At 39.2% G+C, this 18,194-nt stretch overlaps 2 protein-coding genes across 4 annotated transcripts; both read right to left on the reverse strand.

The window, feature by feature from the left end:
• Positions 1-86: 86 nt before the first annotated feature.
• RB195_002350 (uncharacterized protein) lies at positions 87-8,447 on the reverse strand (the record flags this gene model as incomplete). 2 transcript variants are annotated; one of them, XM_064199581.1, is made up of 14 exons in its annotated part: positions 87-170; positions 1,167-1,317; positions 1,373-1,533; positions 1,606-1,737; positions 3,101-3,195; positions 4,901-4,973; positions 5,046-5,196; positions 5,291-5,391; positions 5,740-5,830; positions 5,962-6,059; positions 6,113-6,271; positions 6,325-6,449; positions 7,596-7,771; positions 8,437-8,447. In XM_064199581.1, the coding sequence occupies 14 exons, from the start codon at positions 8,445-8,447 to the stop codon at positions 87-89; spliced, it is 1,608 nt and encodes a 535-aa protein (XP_064055461.1). The 2 variants fall into 2 exon arrangements, with proteins under 2 accessions (XP_064055461.1, XP_064055462.1); XM_064199580.1 differs by lacking the exon at positions 8,437-8,447 and adding an exon at positions 8,251-8,273.
• A 3,152-nt stretch (positions 8,448-11,599) lies between these two features.
• On the reverse strand, positions 11,600-16,994 carry RB195_002351 (uncharacterized protein; the record flags this gene model as incomplete). 2 transcript variants are annotated; one of them, XM_064199582.1, is made up of 14 exons in its annotated part: positions 11,600-11,755; positions 12,166-12,253; positions 13,112-13,263; positions 13,352-13,483; positions 13,648-13,742; positions 13,837-13,909; positions 14,298-14,448; positions 14,556-14,771; positions 14,885-14,982; positions 15,360-15,413; positions 15,538-15,642; positions 15,779-15,877; positions 15,940-16,033; positions 16,951-16,994. In XM_064199582.1, the coding sequence occupies 14 exons, from the start codon at positions 16,992-16,994 to the stop codon at positions 11,600-11,602; spliced, it is 1,557 nt and encodes a 518-aa protein (XP_064055464.1). The 2 variants fall into 2 exon arrangements, with proteins under 2 accessions (XP_064055464.1, XP_064055463.1); XM_064199583.1 differs by lacking the exons at positions 14,885-14,982; positions 15,360-15,413 and having other exon boundaries at positions 14,556-14,747; positions 15,563-15,642.
• Positions 16,995-18,194: the final 1,200 nt, after the last annotated feature.

Raw genomic sequence — 18,194 nt, forward strand, 5'->3', positions numbered from 1 at the left:
TCGCTCATGTTTTAAAAAAAAATTAGTTTAATGTGTCATCAGTTGAAAGAAAGTATGATTGATAAGTAACTATTTGATAAGATCTATCAATAGCTCTCGTCCTGAGATTTTTCCGGATCCGCCTCCATGCCTCCACGAAGACGAGGGAGATTTTTCATAGCGGCTCTTGCCTGAAATTTCATTTGTTTGCTTAGGCTTCATCCTTTTCTCGCACGCACTATTTGAATACAATTCAGTTTTAGATTATAGATTAGAGATAAGTGAACACAATTTGTTAAAAGAAACCACTCAACTACCACTCAACTACCAACCACTCAACTTTTAACGAACGGGAAGAAATTGGATTTCAATGTTTTTTCGTCTTTCAATTTGAGCTTCTTTTTCAACGGTTTTTAGAGGTCCACACTTCCACCCCTGTATCACTAATGTTGCCAAAAAACAAGAGTTGTGGTTGTGTTCGGATTGATGGCAGACCAGAAAATCGAATATATAGTGGCCTCCCTGTGTTCCTCAACCCAGGGAGGACACTAAATATTCTAATTTTTCCTCATTTATAATTAATCAATAAGTTAGGAAAAATAAGAATGTTTAGTGGCCTACCTGGGTTGAGGAACACGGAGAGGCCAAATATTCTAATTTTCCTAATTTATTGACTTAAAATGCTGCGCCCCAAAAAGTCATTGAAAAAACCTTCATTGCAGGACTTCGTTTTCCACCTAGGTTACCCTATATTTCATATTTATATTTAATTTCACCATATTTTCCTGCCTGGGGAAATATACATACAGCAGAGAGTTTCTGGGTTTTGATTCTCAGATTTTTGATTCTTTTCTTTTTCTTAGGCGAATTCTTACAGCAAACCCCAAAGTTGGCACAAAAATGCATTCTTAGAAATCTGTGTTCTTTCTATCTTATTTCCACCCCTGTTTCTTAACTTTGTCTTTTTACCGTTCTCTTTCTTGGAACCTTTTCATGATACATATACATAATGCTATAGAATTGCTATTCTTGGTTCAGACATATGTGAATGATTATAGGTAAATGAAATGAAATAAATAATAAATAAAATAATAAATAGAATTAGATAAATAAATGGACAAATAGGTAAATAAGTGGGTAAATATGAAATAAATCTTCCCAGATTTCCAACATAAATCATAACTTACCTCCTCTGGTGTTTTACCGGTAGTTTCTGGTAGGTAGAAATAACAGAGAGTCACTGCAAAGGCGCACGGTGGGAAGAACAGCACGAAGTAGGATATTGGACCCCCTAGTAAATTCTTTACCGGGAAGTAAATTACAAGTAATATGGTACGGCTGAAAAACGTTTAATCATTCATGTATTGATCTACAATCCAAAAATGTTGCTTACAATCCGTTCATTGCAATGTTAACCCAGGTGAATGTGGCTGCTCGTGCGTTTTGACCTACAAGTTCACCAGCCACGAAGAAACATATTGGTCCAGGGCCAGCAGCAAAGAGCAAATTGAAACAACAGATGCTCAGCACAACGCACCAACCGATGAGAGCTATCTGGAAAAAAGCATTGCAAAGGAATTGCACCTGCGCTGGGAGTGGATTCTCTTCAAAATCACGACCACTTACCGGACTGCTTTCAAACCATAGCATAAATCCAGAAATAAGGGAGTTTATGATGGCAAGACCGCCGAATGTATAGATCAAGAGTGGCCTTCGCCCCCAACTTTCCACTAGTCTTCCGGATGCGAGCACACCTATCTGAAAAAAAACCATACTGCACAACAAGTAAACAACAAGATGCGGAACGAATTCATGAGGAAGTGGTGAAAGAGCCGATTTCATCGGAACGCAAACCCATCACATCCATAGCCGCATGGAAGAAAATAGCGGAGCGCGCCCCCCTGTGCTCCTGATGTTCCAAAGGAGAAACAGAAAATATCTCATCTTTTCTATTTTATTGAACTCATTTGAGAAATGATAACCGGAATTTCCAAGTCCTCTCTTCTTGAAACCTCGGCATTTGATAGTGTATTTATGTTTTCTTGTTATGCCAACGAGGTTTAAGTGAAACTTTTTATTGGCCTAACGTTTCGACAAACTCGTCTTTTTCAAAGGCCTGGTCAGTTGTTTTCCTTTTAAGGTCTTGCGTGGTGTACTTGGAACAATATCGAGGGTTGGCGAGGAGAGAGGAGGAGTTTGATGGGATATGCATGGTATCAAAGACCTCCAACCATTTTCAGGCCTTTGAAAAAGACGAGTTTCGAAACGTCAGGCCAATAAAAAGTTTCACCTAAACCTCGTTGGCATAAAAAGAAAACATAAATAACCGGAATCAATTGCTGAGATTTGATATACTTTGAACATGAAAGCAATTCAAAAGAATTCATATTCATCAAAAGATCAACATAAATGTTAGTTTTTTTCCAATTACTTAATTACTTAATTTTATTAATTTGATTCAATGAGTTGCATCCAAGAAATGATTTTTCAGATTGTGCAGTTTTTGAATGCAGAAAGCAGTTTTTCCTGGTCTTATTCCAAATTCTTGAAAAGTGTCTTAGTCTAGCTCCTTATCAGTTACCAGCTCTTTCCTGGGATTTCAAGCTGGGATTTACAGAACAGCTGTTAGATCAAAGAACCGCTTGATGAGGAGAACGTGTTATGAATATTTCTTAATACTCTCCAATAAGATATTCAAAGTCAAATTCACAAATGCTCTCACAAGAACTTAATTAGTGGTGAAAAACGTGTCTAAAAGTTCAATTAGTGTGATTAGGTTCAATTTTTACTTTCTAATTTTTATAACGTTATCCTTTTTTGTTCTTGTTATGAATCTCAAATCTGGTAGCAAACTGCTGAACTGAAACAAAAATTAAGGAGAGAATCCGTCAAAAAACTTATCAGAATTAGAAAATGTTCGGTATTTCAGCTTTTTTTCTATTTTTATCGAAATAGACTGGGATCATGAGGATATCTATTGTTGGAAATATCAATTACCATTTGGTTCTGAGGAAATAACGCGAAAGAATTATTGTTGAGTGAATATCTCACGTATCCTGAGCATGAGCCTTAAGATTTTCGTATGGATAATTGAACTGAGAGCTATGCGTACAAAACTCACAACTGCCATTATACAGATAACCATATTGCCAAGCGACGCTTGAAGTGGATCCAGGCCAACATTTGTAAGAATCTCGAACGCGAACGCGTTCACAGCTAAAAATAAGGTTTGAGTGAAATAGAATTGAAGGTGCGAGAGCACAGATGCGATAATTGGAGCCGGTGCTCTGATCCCCTTCACTTTTGAACGGTTGGCGAAATTACCCCCCTTCACTTTTAGGTGATTGACGAAAAGACCCCCTTCACTTGAGCTGCACCCCATGAGCTAAACCCCCTTCACCTGAGGAAGGTCCGGCTTCTAACTATCGCACCTATGTGCGAGAGTCACCCGTGCACAAAAAAATGAGGATGGATGCCAACGAAAACGAGAATACTAGTGAATCTTCGGATTTTTCGTTTGAATTAAAAAATTGGCCCGAAAATAAATTAAATATTCCAACTACGACATCAAGTTTGTCTTTCCATAAAATATGCAGTTGTTCTGCGTGGGAGAAGTTATGAAACCAAAGTTTTTGTTGCAAAATTGAACCAGATTGTTGCAGCTTCGCCAGCTTATTTAGGAAAAAGGACAAAAAGAATGTGAACGTAGTTGTGACGCACTTCTCTGCGTTCTAAACACTAAATCCCTAATTTTTGCTATTTTTGATAATATCACAATTGGGGTAGATGAATAATCAACAAATCAATACCATAATCACGCTATATAATAACGGGCTTACTCTGTCAGACGTGTGTGCGTGTGTGAAACGAAATTCCAAAAATGGGAAGTGAGAAGGGTCCACCGACGTCGAATTGGTGCGCCGACGCCAGAGATAGCTATAAAATGGGCTGGACGTCTTCCAGGACGTCAGATTGGTGCGCAATAACTTCATCTGCATGTCGCAAAAGTTGAATAAGACGCTGCAACCGTTTGACAGCCCCGTCCACAGCGCGCGTTGCTTTTCACTTCTATAACTCCTCCGCGTGTCCATTTTCTTGCACATTTGCCTCAACTTGGTATGATGCCTTTTTCAGAAAGTGGGAATACGAATGAAACTCGCTGCTCAAATAGTGTCCAACAGTTTACAAATGTGACGTGGAACGTTATCTTTATCAGTACGATGATGTTGTTCGCTTCATGTTATGTTAAATCATCATTCTGAGAAAACTATTGGGGAAAATAGGAAGAAAATCCATACTTCAAAAAACATTTTCAAATGGTATCTGTATTATGTTGGTATCGAAGGAGTATTTAAAGCTGACGTTTAAATGATCTCCAAATGTGGAACATTTAGAAAGAAATCTAAGAAATCTTGCCCCTAATTTTATATTTAAAAAGGGGAAAGTATTATTAGAAAGGCACCAGTCTAATTTCACAGCAAATGCCGCTACTATTAATTTTCATTGATCGGTGAACGCGACCGAGGCGAACGCCACAGAAAGTCTGAAGTCCGGCGTTAACCGGACGTTCAGAGTGTTTCTATAATAGGGGGAGGAGGTGGGGTAGCTGTAGTGCAGACAGTAAGAATTTTGACCGTCACTGCACCGCAGGTGGTTCGAACCTGCCCCAAAGCCAACTAAGCCTTACATTTATTCGGGGTTGACTATAGGTACCTCGCATCCCTGCCTGGGATGACAATAACAATGCTTTGACACATTGACACATCGGCTCCTCCTCCCCCCGCAAGTCCTCGTACGATTCTGAATTGGTCGACTCGGATGCGAATAGAGACATCCCCAACGAAATTGAACTACGACAGACACTTTTTCTTCTAATTAACTCTACAATTCAATAGTGGTTAAATCTTGAACTGCACTCTACCTGCAACTCCACATAGAATCGTACCGGACATGATTCCAACACCGACAAGGAATCCGCAAAGCCATGTTTTGTCCTTGAATATAAACCGAATTATTCGGTTAGGATCGTTAAGAAATCACCTCCAAGTATATTAAGAGGGATTCACCGTGAAAATCTCAAATAAGCCGAGTGGTCGTTCACCGCTACCAGCATTCTTCATCGCTGCTAGTAATGGTTGAGTTTCCTCCTCCGTGATACCGTGATAAAACATCAGCGCCTTCTCTGCTTCCTCCTTTTTACCCTTTGACATCAGAAAACTAGAAGATAAATTATGCGTAAAAAATCATCCAAAAATTTACGACTGCTGAAGTGGCATCACACAATAGGAAACCACTGCTTGTGAACGCAAACCTTGGACTTTCTGGAATGCAGAACAGAAACACGCTGACCACAAAAGTGAGTACGCCCTCCACAGCATATACGACCCACCACAGGTCTGTAGTACCAAAGATCTGTAAATGATGACTGCATTGATAAGAAAATGAATTTTGAGAAGTTGTTTTTGCTTATTCATTGAACGACATCATTTTTCAGTAGTTTTCAAGTGGATTCCATAAAAGTTCCTAACAAAGGTAATGATAGATGGAGAAAGTTACTAAATTAACGCCTATCTGTGCTTAATATCTTTGTACTTTTAAGTGTAACATGAGAATCACTCAAAATTCTTCGTAAATTGCGAAATAATAGCGCTAGGATTAGATAAAGATCGAAAAAATCATGTTGTCTGTTAGGAAAAGTCCTGTTTTTGTAGGCTGACAGCGGAAGAATTGTACATAGTAAACCAACGGTGCTATACTCACCTCTGGCATGGCAGTTATAGAGCCAGCGACGAGTCCTACCTGGAGCATAACCCCCGTCGACATTGAGATCAGTCCACGACAAGCTACAGGACTGAAAGTCGAGAAACGTTGCACATAACCGGTTTAGTTAACCCCACCGATCTTAAAGCAATTCGAAAAAAAACCAGAGCAACCAGCGGCTACTGTAGGCGGAAGTAAGAAATAATAATTTAAGAGTAGAACCTGCATTCGATTATGAACATTGGGCCTATTCCAATTGAAATACTGATAGCAATACCAAGTAAAACTCTAGACGCTGTGTAGAGAATGTAGCTGTTCGTCTGAAGAATTGACTTCATGCACTGAATTTCCAGAATTTTACGAGATTACTCACAAAAAAGCTTAGTATTGTGAGTACAATGCTGAACACTTGAAGCACAAAGTTTGAAATGATTCCATATTTTCTTCCCAGTCGATCCGCAACCGTTTGTATCACTAATGAGCCAACTGTAGCACCCCAAAAAAGTGATGAGACGATAACACCCCATATGAACTGGAAAATTAACGGTAAGTAAAAATATACGATCTAAAAGTAAGCACATGTACCTCTAGTCCAGCACGATCTTGTCGTGTCCCATGATATTCAGCGTACGAATCGTTCAGAAACTGGATAAGGGCTTCCTGTGCTGGATTAGTGATAAGTAACTGGTAGCCGAAGTTGAATCCTCCACCTAGAAAAATTTGTAACGTGAAAATTCATGCGAAAAAATTGGGCAGATATTTAGCTTCTGTTGAGCGATCGATATATTGATTGATATGTTGGATTTGCTCGAAATTTAATTCGATCTTTCGTTTTTTTAAGCTGAACTATCACTAAGATTACTATTTACACTTTTTTAGATGGATAGTGTACTGATGTAGGCAAACAACTACCAGTCTGAACAAAAAATCAATGCGAGGTCAACGACAAATCAATCATTAGAGACAGAGGAATTTTCGAGGGTAATGCCGTACCCATCTATACGATGGAGTTACTGAGCGGTTAGATATCAGCAGTTAAGTGGAGTGCGCCGGATTATCTGCACGATTTGTACTCATTTTCCTCAAAACGTGATAACTCTTGCTGTAAATTAATTAATTTAATTGCTATTTTGACTTCGTGCAGCTTTTAGACATATTCAGCTCCAATAAAAATATTCTCAGAAATAGTGCTGTAAAAATCCAAAAGCACGAGAAAATAGTGTACTTGTGGAGTTGAGCTCCATTAATCCTGAAATCTCTGTTGAGGAACACAACGTTAACATCAATTTTCTGGAGCAATACAAAATTTCTACAGTATCCACTGCATTAATGTAAGTTCACACGGTTTTGCTCAATTCCCCACCTTGAAGCTGCTGTGTACGTGCACGGCCAAGGCGGTGGCCGCCTGCAACCTGCAGCGCGATCTCCGCTCTTTCTCATTCGCTGCAGTAAAGCAGTCAAGTGTAAATTTGCGCCCCGACAACGAAACGTTGAGTTTTTCTTCTCTGCTCTCTAAGGTGCTAAAGCTAGATTAAAGAAAAGCGAAACAGATTCTTATTTAGGTGAAATCCGTACAGGTTCCAGAAATCCGTAGATCCAAAGAAATCCAGTATGCATTCGTTCAGAAGCCTAGGATGGCTATGATGAGGTACCGAAACACTCATTCGAGATGCAGACAATAAAAAGAAAAAAAGAGGTACTGTTGCAATGCTTTCATAAATAAAGGTGAATAATAAAACAGAAAACAGCGAAATAATAATATAGAATATCAATGTGATAAAATAATATAAACGCAACTAATAAGAAAATAAAATAATACAAGTTCAATTTAAACGCTCAAGTAACTGACTGCTCACCTATGGAAACCATCAATGCCGTTTTCGCTAAGTTCCATGTGGGCCATTTTGATCCTTGTGCTCTGCGAGATCCAGCCAACAACTCTTTTGATAACTTTTGCGGCTCATTCGATTCCTTCGAGTGCTCCTTTGATCCTCGGAGTGGTTCCGTTAAACCATCTCTTGATGGATCTGCGCTAAATCAAAAATTGATCTGGACGTTTGCACCTTTCCAGAGGAGTAAAGAAAAGAGAATTCTCTTCCATAAAAGTGAAAATATGCGGAAATTCCTTTTAAAAACTGCTCTCTGGTGTTTGAACTGTGGACGGCTAAGTCAACGATAAGTAGCTGTCATGAACCCCTTATCAGTGTTTCACCCCCTACCGCACATGCAAAGGCAGAGACGCGCTATGCGGACAAATTATCGTTCTCGGTCTCCATGAATTCGTGAATAATAAAAATAATAATAATGCTGGTAATAATAATACTAATCTTACAATTTTGGACTCATTAGCTTATTATTCAAGAAAAAATCCGCGCGATTATGAAATTTGATGCAACTTAGTATCCATTCGATTAGGAAGTTGCAACTTCATGGACAGAAGATAATTGATCGATACGACGACGAAAAAGGAATATATGAACACAGCCAGCTGTTCCGGCTAGCAGATCTCACCTAACACCCGACTGTTCTGCCATAAATGATCAGTAAAAATGTATTACTACCTTGTCAACATGTATTGGCATACATAAGTATAAAAAAAAAAACAAGAAAAGTGTATGTACTCTTGAATCAGCCTGGATTCATTTTAATAAGAGGAAAAAGTGAAGTAGGGGAGAGAGAATGAAAAGCAGAACGAACCGTTTCCCCATCAGCTCCGTTGGCGATCTGTGTGGAGCTTGGCGGAACCGAACTGACACACTCACACAATACGAGCGATGCCGAGGGAAAAAGCGCCCGCTGTTCGAAGAGAGAGATCGAATGCGAATGCGAACGGGACAGCGCGCTGTGGCACGGGGCCAGCGGTCTGCACTGTGCTGTGTGGGTGGCGAAAGAGCAGATGTTGGCCGTCGAGTCAAATATGTACTGAGTGCCATCACCAGAGGGAAGCAAATACAGGTCCGATGATTCCTTGCAGTCTTTTAAAAACCACTCCAACTTGCTGGTTATTAAATTCATCAATGATAAGTTAGTTTAAGCTATTAATTTAATTAATTAATCTATCCTATTACTGTATAAATTATATGTTATATTATATTATATTATACTTACTAATTAATTTTTTGCTGGTGAATGTGAATGGATGCCACTGGAAGCTAAAGCCTGCTTATACTTTGACAACTCCACAGCTTTTAAATACTTAGTTTAGTTTTCCTTCCCAATTCTGGATGTGTTTAAGCACTAAATTACCTTGGCCAAAATCGTACATGGAACTGATCCCCACTCGCTGTATTCTTTTTTCTGTCTTTTCACTATGTGTTCACTGCATTTCTTTCGTGTGTTGTCTTTGCCACATCTTTTTTGACACGCCATTGAGCGTAATAAATAAACAAATAAATGAATAAACAGACTTACGATTTCACTTTCTTTTCATTCTTTTCATGACATGAACCACGTTTGCATTTCCACAATTTTCGAAAGTTAGGAGCGATTTCAAGAAATAAGAGAAGACAACGACAAAGTTTAGCTAAAATACACAAAGCAAGCGCGATATGTGCCTACAAGACAGTGTAGACGTTGAGAAAATTAGCACTTAAAATCTTAAACCTAAGGAGAGGAAAGAGGCACTGGATTGAGGAAAATTAGCACATGCGAAAGATTCAACACTAGCAGCAGTGAACTAGCACTTTGCTCCAGGAGAAGGCTAAAAAGAGAGAATCCCTGGAGTTGAAGTATTTCTCGCTCCACTGGTCTACTCAAAGTGTGAGAAGTCAGACTGCAGTCGCACAATATTCAAACTGAGAAAGAGCTACTTAAAAAATAAGAAGAATTAAGAATAATTCATTTTTCATCTCTGTAATCCATAACTGATTAATGAAATGAAAGATTACACCACCAAGTTCAAACAATGACAGAATTACCAAAAAATTAAATCGGAAAAAAATTAAAAAAAGGCACGCGAGAAACTCCTACGATTCTGTGATGACCCAGCTAAAAATTATGAGTTAAAATTTAAGTCACAACAATCATGCAATAAACTGAGTTTAATTTCCGACAAAGACAACTAAGTAATGCAGGATCCGGCTGAAAGCAATCTGTTACCTCTTTTAAAGGTTATTTGGGGGAAATGTCTTGAAATTTACTTTCAGAAGTGCAGTAAAAATCTTCGAAAAAAAGGAAAAAGAGATGATTAATTCTGACAACTGAAAGATTAATTAATTAATAATTAGTTATTAATTATAATAACTGAAAAGAAAAAAAAATTGATAATTCTGAAAAAAAACCTCCTAATCAGATTTTGATCATTCGACTTTGCCACATAAATAAAATCTTACGCATTAGCTTACCTCTGAACGGGAACTGTGTTCACTTCATTTGAAGGCTGGTTTGATTTCAGTTGCTTTGTGGCACACATTCTGAGACAAGTTTTTCTTCGATAAATTCCTTCACCGAGTGTCATCGCGGTGAAAAATGTTTATCTTCCGAATGCCAAAATTTCATCGTTCTGCTTCCCACAAAACATTTTGCAGCACCGGTGCAAAAATCAAGAATTTGCATAACTTTAATTTTAAGTTTTAGTTAAGTTTTGAGTTGAAGTTAATATGGTTTCCTTTTAATGGTGCAATATTAATGGAAGTGAATAAGTAAATAAAACACCAGTGAGTGGCAATATAAGTCTCCTCCTGGAGAACTGCTTCTTATTCCTTCTCTTCAATTCGCTAAAATAAGTGAGGTAGACGTGTCGCAAGAGCATCGCAATTCAACGTGGACATAATTGCATGGAGTAATGATGAAGAAAGTCGATAACGATTCGAAGTTCAGTTGTAAATTCACGGAATCGAAATGTGTCTTGTATTCTGCTGGCGCAGAATTAATATTTGTTAAGTGTTCGTATTAGTTTTAGCCCCTCTCTAGCTAAAATAGGGAAGTACAGAATAGCTGTTGCAATTGGAATGTTTTTTCTTCATATTTTTATTAGATTGTAGGATGAAGCACATTGTCAGAAGTTTATTAATAAAGCAAACAACAGCAGATAAAGGACGATTTCACTTTTGTAAGTGAGGCGAAAAAAGTGGGATTTTATTGCAATCATCTTCGAAAATGACGAAGAACACCCAGAGACCGGGAAAAGAACATCTAGTGGGAGGTTCGCTGGATGCTGTACAACTCTTCATGAAAGCGAAGCAAAACACCATATGAGAGACGATGAGAGATTGAACTGCATGAAGGCATAGCCCATGCCCATCCATAGATGTGTACACGTAATTAAAGGCATCACCCCACGAATCCGAGGCGGTACAGATTTCAGGTGGAGTATTCGCATACGAAATAGTAGATTATGAAGAATGGGGGTGAGGAGGGTGATTCCGTTCATTTCTTCCTAATTGCCGTAGAAAACGGCCCGGAAGATACGGCTTCGAGCGTTTCGGGGCACTATCTTCTACAAGTAGTTCGATTGGAGCGCGCCAGCCCTGTGTGGCACCACACCACACCACTCTCCATAATCTACTATCCCGTATACGAATACTCCACCTGAAATCCGTACCACCTCAGATTCGTGGAGTGATGCCTTTAAGCCACGTCCATTGTGTGTCATTTAATAGAGCGTGGTATGTAGTCCCAGATGGCTGCTACTGCCATGTCCTAGCTCATCCAAAGATCTCACCACGGCCGCATCTCCGGATTTCCCATTCAAAATGTTTTTGAAGAAAGACCCGTAAAGAAGAAACAATAGTCACCACAAGATTACACTCAAAAAGATATGCTGCGTATATTAACAAATCTTAATAGGCCTAATGTACCTGGGCTCAAAATCATATTGCAAATGGATCTCAGCAACACACTTCAAAAATTTAATTAAGTCCTAAGAAAACTGAACTTTTACTTCCACTCCTGGTTTTTCATGACTTTGCCGTGATTTACAGAGTTTTGGAAGATTCTCCCATTCGTCTTCGACTTCTGTAGGCGTCTTTCCTTTTGTCTCAGGGAGGAAGAAGTAGAGAAGAAAAACGGTGAGAACCTGCAAAGATAGCTTATTTTGTATGAATTAAAAATGGGCATGGAATTGGTAAGTGGTAATAAGCATTAAAAATTAATAGTAGTAATATATTAATAGTGGTAGTAGAGAAGTATTAGTAATACTTCAACAGTAAATAATTTAAATAATTAAGGTAATAGTGATAGTAGTAATTTAAGTAAAGAATTAAAAGTACGCGATATTCATCATTAGAAGTATTTATCCAGACGTTTAATAACAAATACCGCGTATCTCATATAGAAAGGAACAATTCTGCAGAATGAAAAGACAAATAAATGCGAAAACATGCGATAATGCACTACAGATATGTAGATACACAGTACAGACTATTTCAAAAAAAGCCACCTAATTTTCAGAAAGGATGAAGAAGATGGAAAATGACAAAAAATTACCATAGGAGGGAAAAACAATAAGAAATACGATAGCGGTTGGCCGATAAGATTTTTTAGTGGGAGATAGCTAGCAGTTAGAAGAGATCTCCTGAAACAAATTGTTTCATACAAAATTCAGCACCGTATGTAGAAATAAATAGAAATTTGTGTAAACTAAGTTGACTTAATAAGTTGAGTATTGAGTACATTATAATTAAGTGCTTACGTTAAGTATTGTGGTGTTAAAGGCAGCATACCACGAATCTGAGGTGGTGCGGATTTCAGGTGGAGTATTCGTATACGAGATCGTAGATTATGGAGAGGGGTCTGATTCCGTCCATTTCTTCCTAATTGCCGTAAAAAACGGCCCGGAAGATGCAGCGCGTGCACAAGGCTGGCACGCTCCAATCGAACTCCTTGTAGAAAATAGTGTGGCGCTCGAAGTCGCATCTTTCGGCCCGTTTCCCCCCCCCCCATCCATAATTTGCTGTCCCGTATGCCAATACTCCATCGGAAATCCGTACCACTCCAGATTCGTGAGGTGATGCCTTTAAAGGGCAGCATTTAGCAACGGTTTTTGGGCACCCATACGAAGTCATGTTGTCAATGGTTCTAAACCGCTCCAGGCCGCGTAAATTTTTCGTTCCTTTATAGGGGAGAAATTGGTCCCGCCCCAGAGTTCTTTGGAAGGACAATAGTTATATGATAAAACGCTTGCTCTGATGAATTACACTGTAGGACGCATGTGCTTTCATAAACCTCAACGATTAGGAATTAAAGTCGAACGCGATGGTGCATCTCGGAAGTAGTGATCAAAGCCGACCAAAACTTCTCTTCTGCCCTCCTAACATTAGCGCAGTGTTTACCAGTGTTTACCCGCTAGATCACCTCCACCTCCTTTCTCGGCTCGCTATACCTTCTGCTTTCAGGACCTCATGATCATTTTTTAAGAAGTGCAAAAACTCACAACAAACACATAAGGACATTGACCCATGTGCAAGCAGCGCCTCTCGCGCTCTGACCCACTAATTCAGCGGTAATGAACAACGAAACTGGACCGGGTCCAGCAGCGAACACAAAATTGAAAACGCAGATAGCTATGAGCAATGGATAGCCAACCTGAAAACACTTATTTATAGTTTTTCAAATTTTATTGATGAAATCAATAAAGTTCAGAAAAAAATCCCACGAGATAATTTTTCGCTACCTTGGCATACTCAAAACCAAACATCAAAGCAGCGATAGCAATGTTTATAACAGCGAGAAGCGTGTAAGTGGATAACAATAAAATACGTCTTCCAAATCGATCAATAATGAATGATGATGTCAGGATACCGAGCTGAAATAAAGTCATCATTCACCATCGATCGATAATTCGACTTTTTATGCGTTTGGTCGTTGTTCATCATGCGTACAGAGCTGTAAACACCGACCAACGGCATAAAAAATCGAGTTATCGATCACTGTTTGAGTTTTCAACAGCGCAGTTTACAGTTTACTTACCAGACTCATGATGCAAATTATTATATTTCCAATTGAAGCTTGTAGAACATCTAACCCAGTGGAGAGTAGGATTTCAAATGCAAATGCATTGATAGCTGGAAAGGACTTGAGAATCTTTCGTTGCTCCGAAAAGCGCTCGGGGGCCAGCTCTTGCCTCCCGATCATCCTTTCTGGTATCGTTTCTCCTACCTGCAATTCCGCTCATCGCCATCGACATCATCACGACAGCACCAACCAGTGTCCCTCGACGTGCTGTTTGATCCTGAATAGTAGAACAAGGATCACTCAATGAGGTGGCCCTAAGGTGATCGCCGTTTTCACCACTACAGGTGAGAACTGATTGAGGACATGCAAGAATGTAGGAATTCCAAACATCTTTGCGTACCCTTTTCTCAGTAACGCTTTCATTTTTTAGAACCACCTGTTCAACGCATAATTTCACTTGAAATGTTGAGACGTAGAGTAGACGTTCACGTAGAACCTCGACAAAATAACGCGCTTGTTTCTTTCGCTCCTCTTTGGTTACCGCACTCACTGTTTTAGGACAATCTTTCGTTTTATGATTGCAACTAATCCCAAATCCAAAAGAAGTCACATTTGTCTACGGTAATATGAGAATTGCTCTTTTTATCCATGCCCATGGCACTCACTTTCCACACTGATATGAGTCCGAGTTGTTGCCCATCTCCGTTTTCCTCTTCCAGTTGCCTCATCGTTAATTTCAGAGCACTACCCTCAATACTGTGGTAAAAGCTCAAGGAACGTTGGCTGTCATGTCCTAACCCTCGGGAGTGAAGAAATCTGGAAATAAGTTTTCGAAAAACTGGTTGTAACCGCGTAAACGTAACGTAATGTTCCGGGAAAGAGTGGCTCCGAGGGAGTGACTCGAAAAATGAACACCAACTTACCCGGGACTGTCGTGAATAAACGGCACGAGGAGCATGACGAGTGTGGTGAGAATCAGTTCGGCTGCGTAAAGTTTCCACCAATCGTGGACGGTTCCGAACAGTTGTGGCATTGCAAGGACTGCTCCCACTACAAGAGCAATCTGCAGCACAACCCCATTCGTCAACGACGTCACTCCTCTGCATTCTTTAGGGCTGAAATGAGGAATTCCTGCATTCCTGAATCATTTTTTTTCTAGTAATCACTTAATCAGTTGGTTTTAATTGAATACGAAAATGAGTCCTCCCTTCATCTTTGGGAAGTATTCTCAAAAAATAAATAACATCACTACCTGCACTCAGTTATAAACATTGGCGCTATCCCCAAAGATATCGTAATCGAGAATCCAAGTAAAAATCGTGCTACTGCATAGGTTGCAGTGTTGGTTTGCTAGAAAACCATCGTTGAATTCTCAATTATCGAAGATTTCCTATCACTTTTATACATGACTACTCGAGTAAATCCAAGGCCCACGATCTTTTCAGTATGGTGCAAAAACTAGATAATTTTCCTGGGAGGTAGCAGAATGATAAACAAAAGTTGTTCGATATTACCAAACTCAGAATTTCTTTTTTTTTTGTTTCAAACGAACGGGCCGAATATTCGAGCACTTTCAACGTTAAAATTTCAAATAAAGGCGCTCGACAGTGAACTTCTTGGATATATTCTAATTTTCAGGCTTACCTTTGCGATTCAGAAAATGATAATTGATTAATGAATCAGTTAGGTTATCTGATAATTTCAGCAATTTCCTTCTAGAAACTCACCAAATAACTGAATATGGTAAGCCCGCAAGATGCAATTTGAAGAGCATGAGAGATCTAAACAAGCTATAATTATTCACAATCAACTGCTACAGTACTACAGTATTACAGTACAGTGCTACACTGCTACTACTACCAACTCAGCAAAAGGAATAAGGTAGAAGGAATGTTGAAAAAAGACCTGTAAAGCGATTTTGCGTCCGAACTTATCAGACAGTCCTCTGATTAAAAACGCTCCTGTTGTACAACCCCAGAAGAAAAGCGATATAATGAAAGACCATCGTCCCTGAAACAGGGGTAGGTGGCAGATGATTGACTGTGCTGTCGGCACCACCAGGATTCAGCGGGTTGACAGCTTCATCCGACCATTTTTCGAGTATTTGCGGTAAAACTATGATTAATGCTGAATAGTTTAAGTGTACCTCGAGTTCCTCTCTTTCCAAATATTCGTTCTTACTCAAAAAATGAGAACCATTCAGAAATTGCAGGAAAGCTTCCTGAGCGGGATTTGTGATCAGCAACTACAAAACTCTATTTAGCAACAGAGATCACAATTTTCTAAGAAGGAAATTTCTTCCAATACCTGATATCCGAAATTAAATGGACCTCCTAACGCCACAAGAATAGCAGTCAGCAGTAGCTTTGACGGTGGTAAAGAAGAATTCTTCCGTTGAGGCCTGGAAAGTCAGGTTTTCAGACAAAAAGGCAAGGTGATAGTACTCTGCTTTGAACTATTGACTGAAAAGATAATTTTCTCAAAGATTTCATTCAATCGCTTGATCTACGAGATAATTTGCATCGAAATGTTTGTATTTGTTTGGAAAACTGCAAAAACATAATACTGCAATTCATGCAACGCAACGCTCCTCCCCGTTAAAGGTAGCATACCACGAATCTGGGGTGGTACGGTTTTCGGGTGGAGTATCCGTATACGGGGTCGTAGATTGTGGAGACCGGGGTGGTTCCGCTCATCTCTCTCTGAATCACTGCAAGCAGCCGGCCCCTAAATGCTGTTTTGTACGATGCCTTCTATTGCAGCGCGCCACCCTTGCACGCTTGAAATCCCTTACTGCCTATCGGGGCAGTCCTAATTGATTTTCGACGAATCGCAGAGCGGAGGCGGCGCAAGGGGTGGAGCGCTGCAATAGACGGCGTCGTACAAAACAGGAGACTGATGTTTGCAGTGATGCAAGGAGAGATGGGCGGAACTACCCCGTCTCCATAATCTATGACCCCTATACGGATACGCTGAAATCCGCACCACCTCAGATTCGTGGTATGCTGCTTTTAAGCGCATTGCACGGTGACTATATAGAATGTATATAAATATTTTTCAACAAAACACAGAAGAAGCCCAGAATCCCTGTTCTATTTTTAAAGCGAACATATATATGTTCGCTTTAAAAATAGTACAGGGAGCGAACATATGTACAGTCTGCGTGCACTGAAAATCATGATACATAGGTCGACGTTCAACTATTCATTTTTCATTTTCAGACACTAGCCTTTTTAGCATTAAACAGCTACTATGTTTCAGTGAAAGTCTTTATACTTCAAACTCTTTTATTTTCACATATACGATACGAAAAGTAACCTGGTTTTCTCTATAAGACTTTTGTAAACAGCGGGATCTTCCATTTGTAAACAGCGGAATCTGCAATATGAAGGATGTGCAAATTTCCAGACGATGTTTCTTCTGATAGCAAGTAGACTATGAAAAGAATAACGGATTTGAATTTTTCCAGCAACTATGTGTAGAAAGTGATCTGCGGGGAATAGAAAGGCAAATATCTAATGAGATACGTACGTCCCCATTCAACATAAACAAACATGAAGCGAATTTTGTACACAAATTACGTGTGGCTTCTCGGCTATTTAAGCTCCACGACGTACGTCTCGTTAGAGACAAAAAGAGTGAAAATTTTGGAGAGGTTTTTAGGTAATAAATGACCTCATATAGCAAAAAAAGAGCCTACAAAAGTAATTAGCTGTCCTTTCTGTTTGGTCAACTCTTTGATAAGCATCCTAAGCCTGTATTGTTTTGTTTTTTATTTCATTGAAAGATTATTGACTAAAATTTTCATTTCTAAAGTGTAGTCCTCATTTTCTGCAATTTTTTCCTTTCTTTCAATAGACTTTTTGTAAGATTCAGCTCCTTGGCAAGTAATACTCTTCGACTATCGATGAAAAAACCCGCATTATTCAGGAAAAACGTAATAAGTTGAGCTACAGAACAGTAAATTAATAAAGCACTTTTTCGAACCAAAGATTTAAAAGATGAAGTTAAGCATAGAAATGGAAATGTAAAGGTCAAATTTACGGACAAACATTCTTCGGGGCAATGGAGTAATTAAAGCCATTTCGATACCACAAACAAAAATTGATGATTAAAATGGAGCCGATACCATACATTTTGCTGCATTGCACTGTACAGCAAGCAGTACATATTTCATCTTCTAAACTGCAACAGAACCTTAGGGATGAATCGATTCTTAGGCAGATAAGTAGTCTCTACGGAAATAAATAGGTTACTCTGCAAGTTAATAAAAGTTTTCTGTGCGCTGGATGTGAAAGAATCGTTGGACGTGATTTTAGCGGAGCCGCACATGAATAAGTGCGCCTACAAAGTGGTAGCAACAAATAGAAAAAAGACTAGAATCGGGAGAAAAAACTTGAAATAAGGTGGAGAAATTTAAAGAGCGATCAAGAGTAGAGTTTTCCGCAGACAAGAACTACATGACGACTAAGAGAATGAAGGAGTTCAGAACAGGTGTAGCGACGACTGTTCCCACTCATGTTCATAGCAAAAGAGGATTTTTCTCGGTTTGTTTGGAATAA

Source organism: Necator americanus, chromosome IV (genome assembly GCF_031761385.1).
Source record: "Necator americanus strain Aroian chromosome IV, whole genome shotgun sequence".
In the NCBI taxonomy this organism is placed as follows: domain Eukaryota; kingdom Metazoa; phylum Nematoda; class Chromadorea; order Rhabditida; family Ancylostomatidae; genus Necator; species Necator americanus.